Source organism: Mixophyes fleayi, chromosome 8 (genome assembly GCF_038048845.1).
Source record: "Mixophyes fleayi isolate aMixFle1 chromosome 8, aMixFle1.hap1, whole genome shotgun sequence".
In the NCBI taxonomy this organism is placed as follows: domain Eukaryota; kingdom Metazoa; phylum Chordata; class Amphibia; order Anura; family Limnodynastidae; genus Mixophyes; species Mixophyes fleayi.
This window is the reverse complement of record NC_134409.1, coordinates 110,024,903-110,052,279: the sequence shown is the minus strand read 5'-3', so window position 1 is coordinate 110,052,279 and position 27,377 is coordinate 110,024,903. Positions and strand designations below refer to the sequence as shown.

Sequence of the window (27,377 nt, the reverse complement as noted above, 5' to 3'; positions counted from 1 at the left end):
GAGTGTAGACACTTTTTATTTAATTTATAAAAATCAGGAATATAAATAGTGAAATACTAGTATCAACATACACATCACAATTACTATGAGCGCAGACTCCTAATCATTTTGTAGAGTTTCTTTGCACTATATGAAATCGTCTTCTTAACACCTGAAACAGAAAAAAGGTACAATTAGCTACAGTAAATTGGGCAACTCTGATCCATTAAAAGATCAATTTCCTGCAAGATATAGATATATATATATATATATATATATATAATTTTATTTTTATATTCATTTTTCAATGCAACAACATCAATCTATCAATTCAATCTTTGAATTTGTTATAGAATGCATTTTGAGGCTGAGGAACACTCATTCAGCCCATGAAGTGGGAAATTGTGTAAGCAACAGGTATACATTAAATCATTAAATGACGCGACAGAGGGAATATGAATTATAGGATCTATACTGTACATAATTTACTTTGCTATTTATCACAGATCTTTGAGGGTGGATAAACAACAGCATCCTTGCCACACTTATCTAGCCTGTAGTTCCCTCCACTGGCCATCATCTGTACTGGAGGGACCAATATGGAAGAGGCTGCAAACATTGTCCTTTGTAAAAGTGTGTAAAAGTGTGTAAAAGTTTCAATGCAAACACATGGAAGTAACCTTTATAGTGGACATGTCACCTAAACAGGTTCATTTTGTGGGATTCGCCACGCCCCCTTCTACTCCTGTCACATGACCTATCCTCCTGGAGGACAGAGTCAGAAAGTAGGCAAGTATGTGTCAGAATAGGACTAAGTTATGTATTTTTCTTCTATTGGTCATATATTTTAACATAAATTGTGAGGTTTAGTGAGCTTCTAAACCTTACAGATCTAGATGCATTTATCTAACCATCTCCATCGCTAGACAGGATAGATCTCCATTTATCATTTTGCCCATTACAAGCCAGGGGGTAAATGTATTAAGCAGCAGATTCTGCAAGTCGCCGGTATTTGGCGACTTTGCAGAGGAAAATTAAACCAGCAATGGCTTTCAAGGCAAAACTTGTCTTAAAAGCCATTGCTGTTTTAAATTTCCTCTGTGAAGTCGCCAAATATCGTCGACTTGCAGAATCTGCTGCCTAATACATTTACCCCCAGATGTTAATTATTTTATCAATTACTAAAATTAAGTTATTTACCTCTTGCCTCCATACTCAGACGTTCTTTCAGGCTTTTATTTATCGCCAAGCTAACCAAGATTTAAATTAATTTTTATTAGCTCAGTCCCTGGTTCATAAGCCTACATATGCATTCATCAGTGTATATACCCATAGGCTTTGTCTTATGCATACTGCAAGCACTGCCTGGGGGAGAACTCCAGAGTACATTCCCTCACAGACAATACTGGGAGTATCCACGGTATACAAAGACTAATGGAGAACATACAGTATTGTCAAGGCTCTTATTCTGGATCATCTATCAGAAACATGAGATGTCATATGCCCAAAGTACCTGTGGAACAAACGGAAGTTTTCACTTCTTTGTAAACACTAAATATGATGCCTTATGGAATTCAGTATCTTGTGCTTTTCTTCAAGTATCACAAGGAATATACATTGTAGCCATAGGGGTTATATATAGCCAAATCTGAGTCAGGTATCTGCCGTCTATCCGCTGGCACAAAGATATTTGTTACAGGTCTCATATGTTATTAACCAACTACATGAATTCGACCATTTAAAGGACTGCTAAATCCAACGAACAAGTTGCCATACAATGCTACTATTTACATTTATAAATTGTGTACATATGTATATAATACATGTTCCCATATATTGACTGAAGTCAAGCTACAGTAAACACTCCTGGCACAGATCTATTATTATTATGAGGAGATCACGACACAAACAAACTACACACAATGACATGAAACAGAAGTCTCATGTCATCGCCCTGCCCAAATGAGCTTGCAATCTAAAAGGTGTGGGGAACAACTCATACATAAGGCAACTGGAATAACAATTGCAGCTGGCGGTGGGGAAGGTGCACATGGCTACTTAAGTCGGCCACCAAAAATAAAGAAATCATTGGCAACTGCCACTTCTGTGCAGGTACCAGTGGGTTGGAACGAGGAGAGGCAGAGAGAGGTGGAGATAAGAAACATAAACCAGTTACTGTAGAAATCTGAAAACAGTCAATTCATGTCAACTATAACCGTCCTTTACTATTTAACGGAACCTCCTTCCTCTCCTGGTATAAGGGTTTTTTCATTCTCACTGCTGGAGCCAGGGCGGTTGTCACCCATGATGTCAGGCGGCAGATGCTGTCACCAGGGCGGCGGTGGAGATCACCAAAGGAGGAACAATGGCAACAGCAATGACAGTTGAGCTCTATACTCCAGGTCATTCTGCCTGGATTATATGAAAATGAGCTTATGGCTGTGCCCATTTAGGTCTGACTTTTCAAATGATCCACAATATTGTGCCTACAGCCACCCACAAAGGGGGAATGTGGTGATCAAAAAGAAGAAACTTCTACTTAGGAGAAAAAGTTAATTTGTACTGTATATTTCATATCTATTTTGGAAGAACATGAGTAAGATAAGGCTGGCACCTCCACTAAGACTGTGGTATAACCCTATACTAGCCTTAAAATAACCTCCTCTCCTCTACAGCCTACTGTCCTCTAGTATTTGAAGTATAATAAATACATGATTTACTGTACTAATGGACACAGTCAATTTGTCCATTATAAGCATGACTAATATTATTATTCTTTATTTATAAAGTGCCAACATATTACGCAGCATTGTACATTGTGGGGACCATGATACGGACAAATACACATACAGTGATATGAAATGGAAGTGACCTTATAATCTAAGAATACAGTCATCGACTAATGCAGCAGCGGCCAACCTGTGGCTCTAGAGCCACATGTGGCTCTTTGATCTTTGAAATGTGGCTCCTGGCCGGAAGCATAAACAAAGTATAGTTGTCCAGGCACCGGCAGGGGCAGATTGGAAAACATTCAGCTGTTCGACTGACCGAGAGCAGCCGCGTCTTGTGACCTCCTCTGAACAATGCAGGGAGGCCACAGTGTCACAGACAATCCCATCAGGGAAGGAGGAGGAGAGTGTAGTGGAATGTGTGTAGGTCTGTAGGCAAGTGGGGAGGTTTGATGGGCATGTATGGAGAGTATGAGGAGAGCCGATGGCATGTATGGGAAATTTGGGTATATCTGACTGAATGTGTGGTGGTTGATGGGCATGAAAGGGGTATGTGTGGAGGTCTGATGATATGTATGAAGAATGTGGATAGATCTGATGGCATGTAGGGAGGCTGAAGGGTATGTAAAGGGCATATGGAAAGTTCTGATGGCACGTAAGGGGCATGTTGTGAAATCTGGTGGCAGGTGGGGAGGTATAGTGTGGCAATTGGGGAGGTCTGGTGGACATGTGGGAATATTTGGCAGACATTTCTGGGGCATACGAGTAGATTTGATGGCATTCAGAGAGGCCTGATAACGTGCGTAGTCTTAAGTGTATATAAGGGCCACATGGGGAGATCTGATTGCATGTGGGTAAATCCAATGGGCATGTAAAGAGGACTGAGGGACTGTGGACACGGAAGAAGCGTGAACTACTGTGGAGAGACTAAGTAGCCTTTTGAACCCTCTTCCGCTGGACACAGCAGTAAGGTAATAGCTGTGCAGTCCAGAGCTGTGCTAATTTTAGGATTATTCTGAACATGTAGGATACTTTTCTTTTTTGCTTACAAGATATTGTAAACTATGTTATGTATGCGCATGTTTATACTGGGTATATGTATATGCGCACACATATTAAAGGTAAAGTTGGCTCTTTGCAGTACCTACAGATATTTTTTGGCTCTTAGGGGCGTATTCAATTGTTAGCGTTAACGCTGAAAAACGAGCGCTCAAAAAATATTACCGTTTATACGGTAATATTGTGCGCGAAAAGCGTTAATACGGTAGTTTACTTGCGAAATTTCAGCTCGCAGCTCAGGGAGCAGCGAGCTGAAATTCCGCGAGTAATTACCGTATTAACGCTAAGATTTTTTGAGTGCTCGTTTGTTAGCGTTAACGCTAACAATTGAATACGCCCCTTAGTCTCTGACTGGTTGGCCGCCCCTGGACTAATGTATGGTTGGGTTTGTATATGCTCCTTTTAAATTTGAGAAACAAAAAAACAAAAAACACCAAATATGCTTCCGATTGGATTTATAAAATGCATGTATGCCTGTAAAGCCAAGAGACACCTTCTATGTAATTAAGATTAAATTAGCAATGCTCTACGGTGGACGACTTTATGACTCATTAGGGCATATTCAATTGTTGAGTTTCCGCGCGGCGTTAAAAGTATTACGGTTATTACGGTAATACTAAGCCGGATTTCAGCTCGCAGCTCCCTGAAATCCAGAGTGAAAGGTATCGTAATAACGGTATTTACGCACATTATTACCGTAATGACGGTAATAGTGTGTAAGTCGCGTTACTTTTGCCAGTAACGCTAACAATTGAATATGCCCCATTATTTTTTTTATTAAACGGCAACCTGAACAATCAGTAAAATATACAAAAAGGTCTTATTTAATTATTAGAATAAATTACTGTTGACAGATTAGATTTCAGTGCAATACCTGTTACTGGAAATGTAAATGTATCCCAGACTTTAAAAATTAGTTTTATTTTGAGATACAATGTTACTTTTCATTTTCGGACAGTTTACTAAAATTTCCGCATGTGAATGTCAGCACCTCTGATGGGTCCAGTATTCAGGATATAGTGTGGGAACTCTAAATCAAAGTGGATATTTCATCCGTACCCAAAACCATACTGGGGTTTCCCTCTCACTTGCATTGGATGCCATGACACCAGGAAGGGGCTTGCAGCAAAGGAAATATAAATTAAAGGGGAAATAACAAAACAGGAAAACATGATATACGGCTAGTGTGTGATGTGCTACTGAATCAAAAAATATTCATGGGTCAAAGTGTCATTTTAAAGCTGCACTACATCTCAGTAAAAGCTGGTAGTGCTGGGATTTCCCATCTTTCCTTTATCCAATTTTTCCATACCCAATTTTTTATTAACACCTCCACACCAGTTTTTGGCTGGGGTTGTAAGAGGATTGGAGGAGCCCCAAAGAAAACAGCTGCACAGTGCACTCTGTATAGTGACACTACAGAGGTAAGCAATCTGAGACTTGCCAACTGTTGTGGAACCACAACTCCCAGCATGCCCAGATGAGGCCTATAGTTCCATAACAGCTGGAGGGCCGCAGGTTCCCTAACCCTAATTAACATGATAAATCCATTCAATCCAGTACACAGCCCGGCCAATTTAAACACATCACACAATTGTGCAATCTCTAATGCAATGCAGATGATTTCTACAATTGTCCAAAGAAAAACCATCAACTTGATTAAATACATTTTTTCAGAAAATAAAATTAGTAGCAGATTATGTGTTAAGTAATAACAGATGAAGATAATGAAAAAATATTTTTGTTCGATTTGTAATAAAAAAAATAAAGAACAATAAAATATCAGAGCGAATTGCAGTGAGATGTAATCACTGGTTGGAACAATCACAGTCTAAGATATTATTTAAATTATTTGATTAAATTTTAGTATATTACTCTGATGCTCCTCTTAAGTTATCTTTAAACAGCCTATATTCACAGACTAAGCATTTCCAAGCAATGGCATCAGTGACACTAAATAGCTTTGAAGACAGATGAATACAAAAAACTACATAGAAAGCATAAAAAACCAAAACAAAAACCAAAACAAAAACAAAAAAAACATAATAAAAGCAAATGCCAATAACGTAGAGCTAGCAGGGGGAAGACAGGAGTCATCAACCATTAAATAGCTGCTTAAAAAGGTGGGGTCCAGGCAGACTTTAACTATAGCTGTTAGGGGCATATTCAATTGTTCCCATTTTCCGCGGCGTAAAAAGTATTACCGTTATTACGGTAATACTAAGCCGGATTTCAGCTGGCAGCTCCCGGTATTTACGTGCACTATTACCGTAATGAGGGTAATAGTGCGCGCGCCGTGTTACTTTGGCCAGTAACGCCAACAATTGAATATGCCCCTTAGTGTTGAAGACACCAAGGATAGAACACTGCAATAAAGTATCTATTTATAGTGAAATATTACAAAATGTATAGCCCTTCTAAAATATGAGGTGTTGTTGTTTTATTTTATTATGTAGGTGAATATACTCTGAGCAAAAATGACCGAGCACTAACCACCAGGAGCTCCCCTAGGAACCCAGTCTTTCTCTAAGTTTACTCCTCTGTCTACAACACTGTGGGGTTATTTTCCTAGCAAGGTGCAAAAAATCTAGTCACACATGTTAAGATCCAAGTGTTCATCCTTTTCGCTGACATTAGTCATATCAGGTTATTTGTTGGTCAGGCCAAACAGAATATCATGGTGCACCAATGGCTCTTAAATAATTAGTTTTTAAGTGGTTTTCTACTTTGCTATTGAATTTAACCCCCTCTCCCATTACTGCAAGAGCACTTCGGCGGAGGTTAGGAGGGTGGGTCTCTCCGAAACAGGAGATCAGACACATCGTTTTTAATGAAAGCAAATGTATTTTTTACTTCTGCAATCTCCCAAGTAAAGGGATACCAGATACATTTACTTTATACATCATTTTGGTCCTAGACCTTTTTTTCTCTTGAAGGTATGTTGTAATAGTATATGGATGCAAAGCAACATATGCACAAATACCTAGGGTAGGAGTAAGTGGGAATAGGACTAGGAGAGGTCATAATTTTTTTTGGGTAGTAGCGTTTGTTTTGTTGGTTTGGGATTACATGCTTTCTGTGTGACACTCACTTCAAATGCATCTGTGTCACAGAGAATGGGTGACCTAATTCTGGGGGCTTTGAAAGGATATGAGGGGGACAGGAAAAAATTGTGTCTATTATCTAGATTCTATATTTTCCTGAACAGCCTACTTGTACAGCGGATACAAAGAAACAAGATCCTCCAACACTGCCAGCCAGCAAAACAACTCAATAAACCGACTTTTAAAATAATGAGAAAAACATAAGTCTCAGTTGCATGCTTTTGCAAATATAAGCGTACAAGTATAAACCATCCATCACTTCCAAGGAGCTTTGGCTAATAGGATGGCCCTAATTCAGTGAGAGTACCAACTTATCAAAAGGTCCTCCGAAATCATCCAACAGGCTTCCCACGGACCAACACAGACCTCCCATGATGGTCTCCTCAAACAAAACTATTGCTCAACCAATTTACAACTGGCAAAAGGTGCAGATGTGGGGACCAGTTGACCATTCACAGGCAGGCAGGATGTGGGTTTGCATCAGAACATGCTAAGCTTTACAGAGGCCCTCTTGCTGCCTCACACCAGGGTACTCCCACAATGGAGAGCAGCCTGGTTTAAAGGGCACATACATCATTTTGTGTTCTGAACCATTATCCAAGAGACTGTAATCTATCACTTCATTAGGAGCCAGTGACATATCTGAGGTACTGTTACCACAAGGTCTGTATTGACAACGTCAATAAATCACAATAAAACACCAACAGTGCCACAGATGGCTGAGGTAGGCATCCTAAACCTTAATGTAAAAATAAAGCTGCCCAGTACGTGTGTGCTACATGAGAATGAAGGCAGCATTTTCCCTGCGTGCCAAAAACATCTGAGCCCCTTGCATCACAACCTGGTTTTCACCCTTCAGCTGGATTTGCTCCTAACAGTAAATTGAACCCTTATTGAGTTATATTGCTGTGGAATAATATTATTATTATTAGTATTAATTTAGAGCATTTAGTGGCCTAACGTGGCCAGATGACTTGAGCCCTTACCAGCAGTCACTATCCCTTTAGCGCTCTGAGTCAAACTGGACGATTTCACTATGCCAATAATAGCTGTAAAGAGAGAGAAAACAGATGTTACTGATCACATGCAAGCAAAGGGCAACTATTATCTAGCTTAAGTTATTTTCACACATTGTAAACTATCAATCCATGCTCAGACACCACTTTAGTATTAGAAGAAAACATAAAATAACAGAAATCAATCTTTCTATGACTGTGAAATTCTAATTAAAAAAACTCAATAAGGCTACTAATAATGAACAATCAAAAGATAGATTATGATAGTAGAGCTAAGCCATGTAGATCATAGTCAAATATCATAATATAGCCTTACAATACAAAATAGAAAAAACAATGTAATGTAACAAAAACATCAGCAGTGACGTTGTTAGAAATAAAGTTTAAGCTGTAGGTAGCCCCACTGGGAACACTAGAAGAAGTTTGCCCTGTGGCTCATTCCACACTTCTTCATCAAGCAGGCTTTCATCTGACATGACTCCAGCGACTATTAGGTGCCATACTTCTACAACACAAGCGCTCTCATCTGACAGTGCTTCCCTGAGAGAATAATGTGTCACTGTTTCTACAGTGTGAGAGTGTTTGTATCACCTTTGATTATAAAGCTAGTGGTATACTGGTGCTTCGTTCTCCTGTATAGACAGCCCCAGGAACCCAGTGCTTAACGGCTTCTAATTGTGGCGCGTTTCAGACAATGTGAACGCTGGTCTCACTAGTGCGGATACTTCCTGTAAACATAACATAAACCAGGAAAGAGGGGGAGGGGAGACTCCGCACTAAGCTATGACCTACCTCACTAATAATGTATAAAGTGAGGGGGTGCTAGGTTCAACATATGATAATAGTACAGAGACAAAGAAAAAGGGTTGAATCATAAAGCACTCCAGGTCTAAGGGGGTTATTATATATGGTTAAAACAAAACTTTATTGTCCCTGTGGTGGGACTGTTCTTGATCTAGATTAAGAACAATCCCACCACAGGGTTTCTATTTTAATCACTTTTCCTACCTTTTTCACAACTACCATTTTTAAACATATTTGCCTATCAGTTTCTGGTTGATCTTTTTTTAATAGTATTTCAATAAAGTTTTGTTTTAACCATTTATGGTGACCCCCTTAGACTTGGGGGTGAATGTATGAACCTCCGGATTCTTCATCTCCGGCGAGATCAGTGTCTTCAGCACTTAAATTTAAAGCGGCGCTGCCTTGTAAAGGAAAACTTCCCTTTACAAGGCAGCGCCGCTTTAAATTTAAGCGCTGAAGACACTGAACTCGCCGGAGATGAATAATCCGGAGGTTCATACATTTACCCCCTGGAGTGCTTTATGACTCAACCCCTTTTCTTCTTCTCTGTACATCCTGTAAACATTCAGGTCACTCAATCAGTCAGATGAGCAATGTGGGGGATGTCATCCAAGTGTATCACCCAAAGTCTACTGAAGGACACTGAAAAGCTACTGGTGATACAGAATATAAAAATATATACAACGTGAAACACCTTCAGTCTAGTCCGGGCATGGGAAGATATATTAGGAAATATTCTAAGTTGTCTTTTCAAATTTCATCAACTTGGACTAAATTTATATATAGCTTTATTTTAGAGGTTTCTTTTATTCTAGGGATTACTAGTTATCCTGACTAAAGCTCTCCGCAGGCAACAATAAACCACTAAAAGATTAATCCTCAGGTAAGAAGAGGAATATAAAATAAAAGATTTTACCATTACTATAAAATATGGGATGCAAAAATCACAGTTTTCCCTTAAAGTGTGACACCTATTTACAGTGAGAGACACCATAAGTGGGCAGAACCAATATCCAGCCAATGAATTCACTGGGAACTAGTGACATCGATGGGGTGTGAAACACACTGAGGCACAAGGCCTTTAATGTGAGTATGCAACGGATTTTAGTTTCGGCGAGCACAGATGCGCCCGTTTTTTTTCCGTGTATACACGTTTTTTCATTGAGACATGATAACGAATTGGAGTATCAATCTCCTTAGCACTTTATATTTACACCTACATTCAACTTTAAGGATCCTATTGCGGACTCTAAGGAGGATATCAGGAACAAGTTAACCCGTGCATGATACTCATGCATTCTAGTCAAATCAAGCTACTTAAGGTGTTAAAAAGGTTCTTGTCATGCATTTGGGCTTAGCCCAGGCCTCCTCAGGGGAAGAGCGTTACTTCCCGACGCAAGCGCCCTTTTTTAACGTGGTTTTGTCCACATGTCACCACTTCATCATTTTTCTCCATCACCTCATCCTTCATCTTCATCAAGCTACTTAAGGTGTTAAAAACTCCCCACTGTCACCCCCGGCAACCACTCCTAACTGTCACTTCTCCTTCAAGAAATATATAGGTCAGTGTATAACTCTGCCCAGCAGGTGGCGCTGCAGCTTGGTTTTTTTTTTCCCCCCCACACACACCACTAGGCATTTATATAGTAGATAAGCACTAGTCCCTGTAAAGTACAACAGATATTTGTTTGCTGAAGAGGAGATGTTTGTGGCACACATAGTGTGCTAGGACTCCATATATACAGCTTACTATCGCTGGATCTATTTCCATAAAAGCTGCAATTGTTTGGATGTATTTATTATACTTCTGTACCTAGGGGTTTTGTGCTAGACACTCTCCTGTATTTCATGCCATTACTGGACACTGGGGGGTAAATGTATCAATCTGCGGGTTCTTCAACACCCGCGTGTTCAGCCTCTTCCGCGATTAAATTTAAAGCGGCGCTGCATTGTAAAGGGAAGTTAACCCTTTACAATGCAGCGCCGCTTGAAATTTAATCGCGGAAGAGGCTGAACACGCGGGTGTTGAAGAACCCGCAGATTGATACATTTACCCCTGGGTCTTTATAACAGCTACAATAGTGCTTTTTTTCTATTCATGAAGTCATATTGATATTAGGTGCTGTTTATTGACCTGCTGTGCGTAAACACAATAATTTGACTTTATATTTTTTATGTAATAAATATGTTGTTTTACTGATTTACCAGTGCTGCCACTTGTTTTTTCCTTTATTCTTAATTTGAAGTTACAGTACTTGTTTTATGTGGAGAACTGCAGGTTTATCTCAAACATCTTTAAATCCTGCTATAAAAGAATTTATTGAATTTGACTTTACTATTTCTTCTTAACTAGCGCCTGGTGTTTTTTTTTCCTCTCTTTTTTTAGTAAGTAAGTAGCATGGTTATTAGCTAAAATTCATACTTACAGGAACCCATAGCAAACATTTAGTCATTGCCTAATTTCATTGTCTACCTTGCACTAGGGTCAGTCATAATCAATTGCTATAGGTTACTAGACACTTGTACTTGGTTAATAAATAAACCTCAATTGGGGGTATTCAATTGTGTGCGATGTGCTGAACATCGCGGCTGCGCACTTTTCTACGTACTACGGTACCCGAACATCATAGATTTTCCTTTGCACCTCAATGGGGTGTGAGGGGAATTCCGCAATGTTACACTGTCACGGAGTGCACCTGTGACCGTTTCGGAGGGGCTCTGCGGACAATTGAATTCCCTGCAATATTTTTAAAGGCACGTTCACACAAGAAACCATTCGGGCAATAGAAATACATTGATCACACCTGTAAGGAAGAGTCTGCGAGAAAACTATGCCGAAAATGTTGTTGTTTTTGTGGTAGCCTCTGAGCCACGTATTTTATTGCTGCCTGTGTGGACAGCATAGATAGGATGGAATAAAAATGTATGTATTTCTATGCTACATTATTTCCTTGACACGTTTCTCAGGTTACATTCTGTTCATGTAACATCCTGTTTGTTCCACTAGCCTATATTCTAAAACAATAATTTTTGGAATTGCACCAACTTAGCCATTTGTATTTAATGTTCATATTCCACCCCCATGTTTTGATGCATTGTTATAGAAACATATAAAAAAAAAATTTAATACCTCTGGCAGAATGTTTAGGTTAGGACTGTGCATGTGTGGATTTGGGGGGGGGGCTAATCTGTCAGCAGCAGGGGCTCTCTTCAATCAGTCATATCTCAGGCTATTAGGGCTTAGAACCCTAAGGGGGAAAAAATACTCTTCGGAACTCATGTCAACAATATTAACAGATGTAAGAGAAGGGGCTGGTAAAATAAATGCCTTCGGGTACTATCCAAAGCAGACTGCCATTGTATCTTCTCTTTGAGAGTGACGGAGGTATCAGATAAGAACTAGCAGCCTCCTCCTGAGTATAGATGTCAATGAAACAAGCCCAAAAGAATAATTATAATACAAAAAAAATCTAACAGCAATCAAACAGGTCAGCTAAAGCAATGTTTAAACAAAATCAATACGAACAACAACAATATACTATTATATATATTATATAAAATGACCAATAACCCTAAAATATAATTTGCTTTATATAAAAAGCTACTAATATCAGGATATATGTATGTAAGAGTTCAAATACATATAATTTAAGATGTTTTTACATTTGCAATGCACTGTGCATGTAGCCAGCGAGCTTATCACTGTCAAACCACACATTTACAGTGCACTTCAGAGTTGTGTGCAAACCCTCAAATGTATATGAGTGACATTTAGTTGTTGCTCTTTTACAGAAAGTAACTTCTATATCGCAGATATTTTCCATGCAATTAAGAAACATTGATCACATATAAATAAATAATACACACAAACTCAAACTCAACAAGTTAAACAGTTGAATAACGAGAATAGACGCCGAAGGGGACAGAGAGAGGCCGAAGGGGGACACAGAAGGGCTGAAGGGGGACACAGAAGGGCTGAAGGGGGACACAGAAGGGCTGAAGGGGGACACAGAGAGGCTGAAGGGAGACACAGAGAGGCTGAAGGGGGACACAGAGAGGCTGAAGGGGGACACAGAGAGGCTGAAGGGGGACACAGAGAGACACTGAAGGGGGACACAGAGAGACACTGAAGGGGGACACAGAGACACTGAAGGGGGACACAGAGAGACACTGAAGGGGGACACAGAGGCTGAAGGGGGCACAGAGCGACAGGCTGAAGGAGGGGGACAGAGAGAGACACTGAAGGAGGGGGACAGAGAGAGACACTGAAGGAGGGGGACAGAGAGAGACACTGAAGGAGGGGGACAGAGAGAGACACTGAAGGAGGGGGACAGAGAGAGACACTGAAGGAGGGGGACAGAGAGAGACACTGAAGGAGGGGGACAGAGAGAGACACTGAAGGAGGGGGACAGAGAGAGACACTGAAGGAGGGGGACAGAGAGAGACACTGAAGGAGGGGGGCAGAGAAAGACACTGAAGGAGGGGGACAGAGAGAGACACTGAAGGAGGGGGACAGAGAGAGACACTGAAGGAGGGGGACAGAGAGAGACACTGAAGGAGGAGGGCAGAGAGAGACACTGAAGGAGGAGGGCAGAGAGAGACACTGAAGGAGGAGGGCAGAGAGAGACACTGAAGGAGGAGGGCAGAGAGAGACACTGAAGGAGGAGGGCAGAGAGAGACACTGAAGGAGGAGGGCAGAGAGAGACACTGAAGGAGGAGGGCAGAGAGAGACACTGAAGGAGGGGGACAGAGAGAGACGCTGAAGGAGGGGGACAGAGAGAGACGCTGAAGGAGGGGGACCGAGAGAGACGCTGAAGGAGGGGGACCGAGAGAGACGCTGAAGGGGGGGGGTCAGAGTGAGATGGCGAAGAGGGGGACACAGGGTGTGAGATGGCGAAGAGGGGGACACAGGGTGTGAGATGGCGAAGAGGGGGACACAGAGTGATATAATAAAGGGGCACAATGTGATGGTGAAGGGGTCTAAATACATCTTACGTCATTTTGACCCAACTACTTAAAAAACGGGACTACCCGGTAATTATTTTTGCTTAGGGGTGCCTTGGAAAAATGATGGTGACCCTAAGGGTGCCTCGAGCTGAGAAAGTTTGGGAACCACTGTTCTAATCCCTTCCAGGGACTAGGATGCACTTTGAGTACCCACTAACCCATTCCAAGTCGTAAGTAAGACCCCTGACTTTGGGACACTGTCATATAGGGGTCACACCTATGTGTGTACTAAAACACGCTCTAATATAACATTTCCGAACACTCCACCGCCTGTGCCGGTATAACTGCCTACAGCACAGGGGTGCCGCGGCCAGGGTCGGTGGTAAGGTGGGGGACTACTTGGTAAATTAATTTGGCCATGAAAAAATTATGGTGACCCTAAGGGTGCCTCAAAATGAGAAAGATCCACTGTCACAGCGGATGAAGAAGTACACAAAAATAAGTCAGTATACCCCTCCATATACACAAACAAAAGTGCAAATCTGCACTAAAACTGTAGTAATTAATCAGACATTTTGTTTCATTATATAACTTACACTGGACAGACAAAAGCTCATTAATGGTTGGTTGCTATGGTTTTAGTGTAGCATTCAACCACTGAGCAAGGTCAGTAAATAACCCTCATTATCTTATCATAAATCAGAGGTACCTTCTCATTATCAAGCTCTTACCTTGCTGCACCACAATCCCACAGTCTGGATCCTGAGCCACTTGTAACAATACCTCTTCCACGTCCCGATTCCTCCCCGGCTGGTCCACAAGAAGTGCTATTTTCTGTTGTAAAGTCTTTGGTAAATTCATCAGCAGAATAAACTGCCCCTCTGGACTCTTATCTACCTGAAACATAAAACAAAAACGCTCAAGAAAGTGTATAAAGTGAAATATAAGGTAGACTCAAAAGTGAGCTACTAATTTAGTTCTAAAAATCGTTCTTAAGCAACTGTAAGATAATTTCAATAACTATTCATAGAACAGTTTCACATTTGCAATTATCTACTCTGAGAAATGCTCTACTAATTAATATAAATAAAAATTAATATAATTTACCAACTGGGCCAGACATATCTAAGAGCAGCATACCATCTTCAGGTCGCCTATGAAGTAGCAGTTGTAATTGGACATTTCATACAGCATTGAATCCAGACTGTGGTTATTTAGGAGTCCTCACAGTCGGGGAAAGTGCAGATCCGTAACAGATTGTTCAACTGCTGCCCAAAGTTGTAGTCCGAACTTATGTGGTATGATTAAAATCACTCATACAGTGTTCCACTCTCTAACCGTTTCCCAAACCAAATGACATCCCAGCTTTGGCTCTCCAGTGCCTAAACACGGGCAAGACTAGTTCTGTACCTACTTCACTTGGCAAACAGATCACCGATTGGTGGCTGAGCTCCTCCTTTGGTGACCTCCGTGGCAGCAGCTGCCACCACAACATTCAATTCCATGTATCCGTTTTCCTAATTCCAACCATACCATGCCTCTGTACGCTGCACAAACATGCTAATCACTAATGACTGCATTATTATTGGTGGCTGATAATGCTTCTGTCTTACAGTAGCTGCAAAATCTCTGCTCACCAACAGCGCCAACAGTTATTCTGCCATAAACTCAGACACAACTATACCTTATGTATCAAGGTATCCCCCATCATAGATTGTAAGCTTATTTAGGCATGTCCATCTTTACCTTCTGTTTCATGTCATTGCACATAATTTATTTATATTACATCACATTGCTGTGTAATATATTGGGGTTTCATAAATGATAATACAAATAACAACGACAGAGGCTGATGTAGGGTAATGGGCTGTACACTGCCACACATTTTTGATACATGTTCAGTAAAATATATGTGCACAATAAAAATGTTATTTTCTTGCATATTTGTATTATTTGTATTTACCAACATAACCTTAATCATCATCACCATTTATTTATATAGCGCCACTGATTCCACAGCGCTGTACAGAGAACTCATTCATTTCAGTCCCTACCCCATTGGAGCTTATAGTCTAAATTCCCTAACACAAACACAGACAGAGAGAGACTAGGGTCAAATTGTCAGCAGCCAATTAACCTACTAGTATGTTTTTAGAGTGTGGGAGCACCCAGAGGAAATCCACACAAACACAGGGAGAACATACAAACTCCACACAGATGAGGCCATGGTCGGGAATTGAACTCATGACCCCAGTGCTGTGAGGCAGAAGTGCTAACCACTGAGCCACCATGCTGCCCACATTACCTTAATGCCAAAGTAATAGCAAAAGAACAGTAGCTACAGCATTTAAATGACCATGACATAATAGTGAAAGTGTCTGCAATGGAACACTTGCCAAGATTTCCCTCATTTCATATATTGCTTTCACAATTAGTTTCTCCACACCATGTGCTTTATATATCATATACACTTATCTGGCGCTTACCTCTATAATGCCCTGTGCAGGTCTATACACTGCTTGACTACACTCCTGTAATATATTACTGTACAACTTCTGGAAATGGCCAATGTTCGGCTTGACAATGTTCATCACCTTGCCTTTATCTTCACCAACTATCATCCGGAAGTCACCTAACGACAAGGGACGATAGCAGTTTTCAATTATTAAAATTTGCAATGTAAAATCACGCTGCTTTCAGTAGAGGACAATCAGTATTGTTCTTCTTTCCTTAAATGAAGTATAAGTAATAATAATATTCAGACCAGAGAAGTTAAATAATGTCAAAAAGAAGATTTTTTACTCACCATATAAAATCGATTTCTCTGACTCCATTGGGGGACACTGCGAGACATTGGGACTAAGAGTTTACGCACTTATCAACCTGTTTGTTTTTCACGCTCCTCCCTTACTATGCCCTTCCTCTCCAGCTCAGACCTCAGTTTTCTATAACCAAGCCAGGGAAAAAGAAGACGCAATACAGAAAATAGCACCAAAGACAGCACTACTTTCAGAGCAAGGGAGGGTGCGCAGTGTCCCCCAATGGAGTCAGAAAAATTGATTTTACGGTGAGTAAAAATTTTCTTTTCTCTTTCCCACCATTGGGGGACATTGGGGACATACCAAAGCTGCCTCTAAGGGAGGGATTTCTCTGGAATGGCTTCACACAACATCCTGCGCCAAAGATTGCATCAGCGGATGCAAAGGCATGCAACCAAGAAACTCTGCAGAAGATGTGGGTGTTGCCACCCTGCACAACTACTGCTTAACTGAAGCACCCTGACACACTGGCCAAGAAACGCCAACAGTCCTGGCAATTGAGCTCTAAATTCACCTTAACAGGATAAGGGTTGCAAACATCCCACTGAATGGTGGAAAGGATGTAGCAGGCATGAGAACGGACCAGCCCCGCTATTGAGCGTCCAAAAGAACGAAGAGGACATTAGTCTCACGGCTAGAGACCCTGCAGTCAATCTGGCACCAAAGACCCGAACCACATCCAGCCGATGAAGAGTGCGACAGAAAAAGGAGGAATAACAGAAAAAGAGCCAAAGAGGGCTGAACCGAAGAAAAGACTGACGATATCCTGAAAACCGGCGCTGAAATTGATGTAGAGCACCGGGAGATGCACCTTGCGGGAGCCTAGCGGAATCCTATTATGGCTGCCTCCATGTACCGCCGATCAACTCATATTAACATATGGCTGTCGGCCCTCAGAGTCCCCACGCATGTATTAACTGCCCAGGCTGAGTGTGCTCTTCACAACAACCGAGTCACCTCCTAATGAGCGATCGTTCTCTCCGTACCCCCGCTGCTTGTGTCTAGGGGTGGGGGGAATCTGCCGGCATGTCGGGCGGGTGGGGAGGATAGACTGTTACAGCTTTAGTCCCGCCCACCCTTAAAGTAATGTGGCCGTGGCCGTATATATGGCCGATAAATATATAACTATATGGCCAAAAGAACTGCTGCCATTGGCAGACTTACAAGATGTGGCCCCTTTGCTCGTTTCTCGGGAGTACTGTGGCCGAGGTGCAAGTCAAGAGAGAGACCAGGCTGCTGCTTACCTGCGCCAGGACCCAGAGTGAACAGAGCTGCAGTCTTATTCACTCCTCTGGGTCTTTAGATCGAGTCCTGCGCTGCACCGGAAAGGGAATTAGAATAAAAACATGAAAAACCTAAAACGAATACAAGTATAGGCAGGAGCCGATACCTACGTGACTTATCTCCCAGGCAGGAGAAGCATAGTAGGGGAGGAGTGTAAGTAACAAACTCCTAGTCCCACCTACTATACCCAATGTCTCGCAGTGTCCCCCAATGGTAGGAAAGAAAAATCACCAATTTCAGATATGATTTAGATTTGTTATACTGTATTGCTAAACCTCACCAATCTGTATGTAAAAAATAAATAAAAATACAACATTGTAGGTTAATGCCAGCTTAACTGACCCTTAAGGCTAATTTCTAATGATGTACCCACCAGCATTCTCTGTTGGTTGGCATTTATTACTATCTCTTATATATAAGGTGCCAAAGGGTTCTGCTGTGCTGTACATAGGAGGATCAAACATACAACAAAAATACATAAGTGACAAAGTTACACAAATACAACAAATTTACATAATTAGAACCTGCAAAGTTAGATAATTACATAAAGGAAACAATATGAGAGACGGCCCTGGTTATGGGAGCTTACATTCTAGAGGGGATGGGCTTAAAGTCTAGAGGGGATGGGTGGACACAAGTAGGGAGAAACTGAGTGGGGAAGTAGGAGAGAGAAATGACCGTTAGATTTGGCAGTGAGATTGTTAGTGACGTTGGTGAGGGCAGTTTCAGTGGAGTGGAGGGATCGAAAGCCAAATTGAATTGAGGAGAGAGAGGGAGGAGAGTAAGGTTATGAGGCAATTGCAGACAACCTGGTGCCAGAGCAGAAGGATAGGTTGAGGAGGTAAGAGGTGTGGGAGCAGGTTTCAGGAGAGAGGGATCAGAGTAGGTGAGATGGGATAGGGTAAAGGGGACACACAGAGGGAGAAGAGGAAGCCTGATGGGAAGAATGGGAGGAGATGTCATGGTGGATGGTGTTTGGAGGTGAATTGGGTAGCAAAGTCCAGTGCTGTCAGGGGGAACGATGGGAGCGGTAGAGTACAGATTTGAAGGTGGCAAAAGGCGACAGAGGTTGAATGATTTGGAGGAAATCAGATATTTGTGTAAGAGCGTTTTTTTCAAAAATTATCTCGCACTGCTGAGCGTTTCTGGATGTAGATAGCAGGTCAATTTGAATGCCACATTTGAGGTGGGGATCATGGTAGGCTGAGAGTGACAACCAGGGCAGAAGCAATTGTAGAGTGAGACAGCTTGGTCAGGGTGGTGATGGGGGAAAGAAGACAGGGTCAAGAATGTCAGTAGCCTTAGGAAAGGGGGCAAATAACCGGGTGGGAAGATGTAAAAGGAGAGAAAAGTGGTGAGAGAGTGGGAAGGGGGAGTTGTTGGAGTCAGAGACAGAAATGGGAGAGGAGGTCCTTAGAGAAAGACCACAGGAGGATAAAAGGGAGAGAATTTTGGAGGTGGAAGGATTAGCGGGATCATCAATCAGGAAGTCAGTTGGAGACAGCCAGGTTTCCGTGATAGCAAGGAGGTTGCAGGAGTTTGTGAAGAAGAGGTCATGGATGGAAGCCAGATTATTGCAAACTGTCCTGGCATTCCAGATAGCACAGAAGGAAGTGCAGAAATGTGGATGAGGTTAGCGGGATTGCTGTTTTGCTGGGGAGGGCTGGGATTTTGAGTGTGGTGATTAAGTACATCTAATGGCTTCTTTTTTCAATTTAAACTGCAGTGGAATAGTTATATTACCATAGTTTCCCAACTACATTTTGGTTTAAAAAGTAAACCAAAGCAGAAAATTACCGGTGTTTGAAACCCCAGTGAGGAGAGCGATTAGAGCCACATACCCATTTCCCTGCTTTATAATCCATTCCCATAGAAATATTCTAAACAGAGAGGAAAGGTTAGATCCACTCTCACAGAGGATGTAACCAACCAAAAACAAATGCTGGGCAGGTTACTGTGATATACGATTATGATCTAAAACGTATAAATGTATGCTTTTGAACAAGCATAAATCATAAATCGTTCCATACAAAAACCTCTATTCTGTACAGATATGAATATATGTCCATCTAATGAAGACTCACCCGCGTATGAGAGGCCAGCAATCTGCAAGTAGAGATCTTCTTCAGGAAAGCTTTCAGGTAACATAAGAAAAGAAGCGGTGATGGCACTCTTCAGGTTGTTGGTCAGCGCTGAATGGAGCAGCTTATTCTCTTTCTGCACTAGAACTTTCACCTGTAAAGGAGAGGATTGTACTTAGTAAAGATATGACCTCCTAGTATATGAACAGGCTGTCAGAATTGGAGGGAAGAAAAATGTCAGACAGCTGACAATTATAAATCCTTTGCTGACCTCTGGTTATAGGTTTGAATATTAGTCTGTTACACCACGGAGAATTAGAAACAGGTTCCTCAGGCAAACAGATGTACAGTATTAGCTAGTTCTCTCCTGTTGCTGCTAATCGAAATTTTGATGTCTGAAGCAATTTACGTTTATAGAATACAAGGGCTCTTAAGTATAAATGTATTCCCATAGCAAAGCCTGGTGTTGTAAATGTATTACATGAACTTGCTGCCCTCTAGAGGAACATTTTTCAAACTGTCACAGAACAAAAATACTCAATACAATTATGCAACATTCGTAAAAAAGAAATGAATGGGACTAGTAGAGCAATGCAGTGCATGCAAACTCCACAAGACACAGCCCACCATGTAGCCTACAATTAAATCTGGTTTATAAGAGACAAACAGATAGCGACCAATCAGATTCTAGATATCATTTATTTAGTACATTATTCAAAATGACAGCTAGAATCTGATTGGCTGCTATAGACAACATCTCCACTTTTTCAAACCCCTATGGGTCTTATTTAGAGTTAGAAGTAAATCCAGCTATAAAATGAGATTGGTATCTTTGCAAAACCATGCTGAGCTGCGGGGGCATAAAATGTAAAGTATGTGGACTGATTTAGGAGGGGACCGTGACCTAGCTCCAATCCAAATCGCAATGTGAAAATAAAGCTGCCCAGTATGTGTGTGCTACATGTAAAGGTAGATTATTATTATTATTAATTTTTATTTATAGGGTGCCACTAGGTGTCCGTAGCGCCATTCAGGGACAAACGAAATACAATACGAGGTGAGACAGCACAGTACAGTAAACGGTAAGCACACTAACTCAGTAAACTCAAAGCACAGCTAGAGAGGGTGGGGGGGGGGGGGGAGAGGGAAGATCCGCATACGACAGAGCCCAAGAGGGAGGGCGCGCATGACAGGGAGACCCCCAGAGGGGAGAGGAGGGAGCTAGAGGGGACGGGGGGTGGCTAAGTAGCTGGAGAGCAGAGTTAGAAGTGGTGGAAACAGGAGGAGGGATGGCCCTGCTCAAAGGAGCGTACAATATAAGGGGTGGGGTAGACAGACAAGAGAGACGCAGGGGAGAGAAGGAGAGTATCAGGAAAAATATATTGCATTTACAAGCAAGATATACTATTTGCTTTATTTTACATTTTTTGAGGGTTCAGTAATACAAGTGAACAGTGGTTATTCTACAAAAAGAATCTTGTTCCTCTGTATATTTGAATTTATTTACATGTGATTTGCCATATTTATTGCATAGCAGAATTAAAATTATTTATCATCCAAATGTCACCCAATGGGTAAATTACTAAATAATTTTCCTAACCAATAATGGTACTTTTGAACAAAGTGACTGCATTTAGTAGTGTCCCGAAACCTACTATAGCCAGGACCTCTGCCTGGTCACCTTCAGCATTGCCCAGCTCTCTACAAAGCAGGAAACAGCCAATACAGTGACACTCACTGAAACACTTAGAGCTGCTGTGTCAGATATTCCTTTCTATGTGCCTGGCAAGTTACAAGCTATATGTTAGGCCAGGACCATTCCCAAATTGTGGGGATTCATACACTAGAATTACATATACAGTGTATTTGCAAAAAAAGTTGCACAGGTTTGAAGACATTTTGCATTTTGTTGTTGTTTTCCACCTTTTGGAGCCAATACAAGTTATGCTGGCGAGTTATAAAAATGAATTCATCTACTAAAAGCTATTTTTTTCTTATAAACAAAATTTCCTTTTACACAAGACGTATAACATTGGATTTTGGTGAACTCTACAAATGGATCCAACTTATAAATGCACCTTATATCACTAACATACGTATAAACATTCCTATACAAGATTTGACAGTTCTCTCTTAGCGCCTGACCCCTGCCAAGCAAATCCCCTGTTTCCAGATAACAGCTACTGGACTGTCGCTTTAACAGCTCTCAGGCTCCTGAGGACTGGGAAGGCAAATCTGCTGTGTTATGAGACATGTAGAGAACACAGCACTTAACTGGACGCCAGCACCATAATACCTGATTGGAAGGTCTCAGCTCCTGTTAAATGAGTTACTGAATTCACAAATAATTCCATGTTCACTATGTGTGTGTGTGTTTTATTAGTAGTATCTCTTTTACATAAAGCAACTTGCATTTTAGGGTTAGTAATACTTAAAGGCAATAGGCCGTTTTCACTATATAGTTAACCCCTATTCATTATGTTAATATAGAGAATGCATATATAAAAAAGAATAACAGCTAAAACATATAATAAATGGGATAAACTCAGACAGGGCATGCTGGGATTTTAGTTCTACAATCCCACCATGCCCTGTCGCTTGCCTCGGAGTTCTAAGTTGCTCGGCTCCGAGTTATTATAAAGTTCACGTTTCTCCAATTATTGGCCCACAAAACACATATTGCCCATAAAGACATTTTGTACCCATGCTCCCCCTGAATTCCTGAGAATTGTAAAGACATGATGTTTTCCATATGGTCTAGATCACTAACATATATTTATGATATAATGATTGCTCTTCCCAAGGAAAGCTTGGCATAGCATTAACATAAACCAAGAAAGCCTGTACTTAATCCTGAAAAAAAATAAAATAGTTTAATACATCGTTTTATCAACTGTGACATACAAATATTGAATTATAACCAGTTTATGTTCTTTCCCAGATCCTGGATTCAGTGGCTACTGCACTGGTCTTACTGGTTTGTGTAGGCGGCCAGCGATGTACAAAGTCCTCCAATGCGTCAAATCTTCGATGAGAGTATCAGTGCTTATAACCCCATACTTTATCACCTGAAAATGAGACAGCTTTGTTAGACGAACCGGAATGATTGCAGAATGATAAAGAGATAAACAGACCTTAACTATATTAAGCATATTTCAGCTTTTCATATGTGTCGATATAAGTGGATCTACTTATGAATACAAAAGATATTTTATCAAAAAGTTACATATACAGGAAACCCTACACCTACAACTTTGTTAAGTTGACATTACTACGCCATATAAAAAGGCAAATGCTATTATCTTTCAAAATGACAACATTAATCTCAAATGTATAAATGTATAAAGCTATACCCCAAATGAAAACTCAAATAACTTGCAAATGTTATTATTCATTTTTCTGCTGCCTCATGGTGGAAAAATTCTCATTAGGTGTATATGAATAATGAAAAAAAAATGTGTGGACATCCTTTTTACTATGAACCTGTTATCATGAAATAACATTCAATTCATTAACACATTACAAACCAACTACTTACAATGCTATTATTTGTTCTATTATTGACCCCTTGGAATCTATTTTTGACACTACAGGTAGTTGCCTTATTGTTTTTGCTCATTGGATAGACCCTCAGGAGGGGTAATGGCACTTGCTGGTTAAGGGCAGAGATTACATACAGTCTTCAGCACATAACCTGGCTTCGCCACCACATAATCTTTCCCGAAATCGGTGGTTTTAAAATCATCAGGAAGAACTTTTTTGTTGTTTTACACTTATGGTTTAAAAATTGCTGAAGTTGTCAGAGGGTGCAATGATGGAGCTGGACAGATGCAGAAGACTGCGTATGATCCACCCCTCAAGTAACGTTAGATACACACTGCTAGAGTATGTGTCCGACCAATTAAGTAAGTTACATGGGGACCCTTTGGTCTTTTAGGTATAATTTAAAATAAAAATGTCCATAAAGGTGTACTTATTTTAGAACCCTTAATCAAGACAAATCCTTATTTAGGAAAACAATTTTATTTAGCAACACAGGTGCAGTTACTATAAATGATCACTGAAACAGATGTGAGGAAGTGGTTTGCATGATGTCAGCAATGTTTGCTCTGGATCTGAGACACTAAACAAGTCTATGCACCAGTGACATGATCAACAATATGTAACTGTCAAAACAGATCTCTGACATTCAAAGTAGGTCTGGCTTTATCAAAGGCTGAATAGAGAGAGGCGTCACCCTACAGCAGGATTGCTAACAGGATCTTTCATGGAAATGTACATTAACAGACAACAATCTAAAGATTTCCAAGACTTAGATTCCAGTGGTAATTTTTTTCAGGCGAATTGGCTACATGGCTCCTAAGATTTAGCCATGCCTAATAACAGGGGAAGTGTTTATAATATAGAAAAGTCCATAAAATTGTTATGGGGAAGAAGGGAAATTACTAGCAATATAATGTGCAATAAGTTCACTTACCTTCCCATCACATGGCACCAGCGTGTTATAATAAACCCCAGCACCGTACTTATTCTGCACATTACTAATTTGTTTTGGTCCTAAATATTTCAGGAAAGCGTAGTGACTCCGATTCTGCATCAGATTCATAGTATGCCATGTGACTGGGTCATCAACTGCAAAGACAAAGTCCAGCATGTTGTTCTAAGGAAAAGACAACATCAAAATGATTAACAGGAAATGTTATATTAAAAGCTGAGTCCTTATAACATACATAACATAGCATGTATATAAAAACATAGCCATAGCAGAAAAAATAAATTAACCACAAACTCTATTCCACCTGTCACCATCAACATATCCTCCTTGCTTGAGACTCTGGTTCCTAAATTAAATGGCTGTAAAGCTGGACATGTTCATAGTTTTCTCCACAACAGTACAAACAAAAAACTGGTACATTATATGTTATGAAAAAAAACAAATGAAACATAAAACATTCAGAAAATATAGGTAGAAACCAAGGGTCCGATTCATGTTCAGATGTACATCAATGTACATAAAGTATCTTGTGTAAAATAGCTCTGTGCATGCTCAGAAACTGACTTTACGCCAATGAACGCAATTCATGTCCATAAACAAATGATACTTATAGCTGTCTATGGCTTGAGAGGCAGAACGGGGGAGAGAAGGGGCAGTCTAACATTGGCCATGTACAGTAATGGTGTACCAAAGGTGATCCGACACAGATGCGGCCAATTCAAGTGTGAGTGCGCTTGGTTTCAGACATATCATTTGCAGCAGCTACAGTGCAGGTGTAAATGCTAATTGATAGTTATGACTGTCACTGCATAATCTTAAAAACTACACATATGCGTGCCTAGATATCACAGAACAGCTGTATGCAAGACAGACTATAAAAAAAAGCACTGTATTTACACTGTATATTGAAAACATCTTTTTATGTATCCAACAAAAAAAAAATACAACTTCTTTTGAATGACCTTGTGCCTATATTGCAAACTGTTCTGCCTACATACAGCAAATACTGCTTAGGCAGAGCGTATTTTCATCCAAATTCAAATAGAAATGTAATTTGAGATCACTTAGATTTGAATATGGTAGGATCTGCGCACAGGTTCTGTGCTTTTTATGAAAACGCAACTTATCTGCAAGTTGCGTTCAGACTTAAATCAGACCCCAAATGTTTACAAAACTGACAGAATAACCTGGCTATTATATAAAGATTATTTCAACAAGTGCTTCTGAGCATTAATACACACTGAAATATCCCTGGGACAGTGTGATATGCGCCTACTGGTATTATTACTGATCTGTCTGGGGAACTGTACAGTTGTATTCTATTACAGGGGTACATTAATCATATTTACTGGTGATCTCCCATTACATATAATCAAATCAATACCCTGAGTTAGGATGAACCCCATTAGCCCCAACTTACTGTGGCACTAGCCTGGGGAGCGCTGGACTGTCTGAACACCCCAGATCCATAAGCAAAGGCAAGGCTGATATCCTGGGGGAAGTAGGTCAGTATCCGGCGTAGTTGGTACCCTGTGCCCTGGAGGGCTTGTACAGCCATAATCTGAGACACACAACTAGCTACAATACATACAACACTAACCTCATACTCCACACATTGTGCAAGGGCTCTAACATGGAATCAATGCATATAAACAGCACTCAACCTCCATATACAGCATAGGAAACTTTAGCACAATGTGTACAGCTAAACCACTGCCCTAAACATAACACAAAACACTTCCTATTCAAAGGCACACAGCTCACACACAGCAGAGGACACCAGGGCACTGCTCCAATCCTACACACATGAAGCTCACTTCCGGGTATTGTGGAACGCACACTTTGATAGGTCATGTCTAACAGCTCTTGCTATTGGCTCTTGTCTGCTCTGGTTCGATTAGCCAGGCTGAGCTAGGGTGCAGTGTTTAGTATTGACTATGGTTTCAAATAGAGGAGACAAGTGTTTGTGGAAACATAGTGATACAGTATAACACAAAAGGTAAAATAATTTATAATTCTTATAACATATTTGAATCATTTAGTATTTATGTTAGACTGTAAATACTATGCCTGAACATGTGTATTGTAAATAGAGGTAATTCTCATGTAAAATGTGTTGGGCTATTTATTAGGATAGTAATAGTGACAATGTAATGTATTAATAGTGACTTTTTTCTCCTGGGAGATGTTTCTTTGTCAGTATTGACCATTTATCTATCTATCTATCTATCTATCTATCTACCACAACTTTTTAAGCCACAGACACACACTATGCACTTTCTAACAGAATGTGGTGCACAAAGCTCTCCTCTGAAACTTGAAATTAAAATGCCATTACTGCAAATACCATATACATGGTGTGTTGAGCACAGCAAGGCACATGGGAAACTGATGAAATATATACTCAACCTGTGGTTTGGCAAAAAGAGCTGTACTTATTGTCATACTTGCCAACTCTCCTGGTATGTCTGGGAGGCTCCAGAAATCCGGGAAGGTCTCCCAGACTCCCGGGAGAACAGGCAAGTATCCCGCATACTGGAATTTATTTGCCATAATGACGCGATTTGCGGTGAATTGCGTCATTTTGGCCCCACCCCCGCGACAAAATTAAGTTTCTGTTGCATGGGCGGGGCCAAAATGACACGATTGACCACGCCCCACCCCCTCTCACCCTCTGCCTGGGATCTCTCGGAATTAACTATGCAAAGGTTGGAAAGTATGCTTATTGCACCATAAATGAAGGTAAAATGATACATTTCTTTATTTGCAAAACTGTAAATAACATGCCTGGTATGGCTAAAAAGTGAATACAGTGTCCATTCAATTCATTACAGACCTTTAACCAAAACAACCCCATGTACAGTAACACAGCCTCAGAAGGCCTCCTTGTAGCTCTAAATCCCACCCATATATCCTCTGCACAGGGTACTCAGCTCCCAGATCGTCACAATCCATTGCCACCATAGCTCTCCACTGACAGGTGCGGCACTGAGAAAGCATTTTTTTTTAAATAACATTTTATTAATAGCATGAAATTTGTACAAACATGGCAGAAAAAAA

General features: G+C 40.7%; 1 protein-coding gene across 3 annotated transcripts; it reads right to left on the bottom strand.

The window, feature by feature from the left end:
* Positions 1 to 26,129, bottom strand: TAMM41 (TAM41 mitochondrial translocator assembly and maintenance homolog). Of its 3 annotated transcripts, none has more exons than XM_075183168.1 (8): positions 25,738 to 26,129; positions 24,300 to 24,482; positions 22,798 to 22,890; positions 19,826 to 19,976; positions 16,125 to 16,270; positions 14,370 to 14,535; positions 7,858 to 7,920; positions 1 to 151 (listed from the first exon to the last, which is right to left on the bottom strand). In XM_075183168.1, exons 1-8 carry the CDS (start codon positions 25,873 to 25,875, stop codon positions 84 to 86), a joined length of 1,008 nt encoding a protein of 335 aa, XP_075039269.1. In that variant the 5' UTR covers positions 25,876 to 26,129; the 3' UTR covers positions 1 to 83. The 3 variants fall into 3 exon arrangements, with proteins under 3 accessions (XP_075039269.1, XP_075039271.1, XP_075039270.1); XM_075183170.1 differs by having other exon boundaries at positions 24,300 to 24,454; positions 25,738 to 25,850; XM_075183169.1 differs by lacking the exon at positions 1 to 151 and adding an exon at positions 4,019 to 4,886.
* Positions 26,130 to 27,377: the final 1,248 nt, after the last annotated feature.

Bases quoted from the DNA above. Each gene is read 5' to 3' on its own strand.
- TAMM41 (XM_075183168.1), bottom strand. From the start codon at position 25,875: ATGGCTGTACAAGCCCTCCAGGGCACAGGGTACCAACTACGCCGGATA. The intron at 22,891-24,299 runs GTAAGTGAACTT...TCTCATTTTCAG, and splicing joins TGGTGCCATGTGATGGGAAG to GTGATAAAGTATGGGGTTAT. The intron at 152-7,857 runs GTAAGGGCTCAA...TTTCTGTTTCAG, and splicing joins TAAAGGGATAGTGACTGCTG to GTGTTAAGAAGACGATTTCA.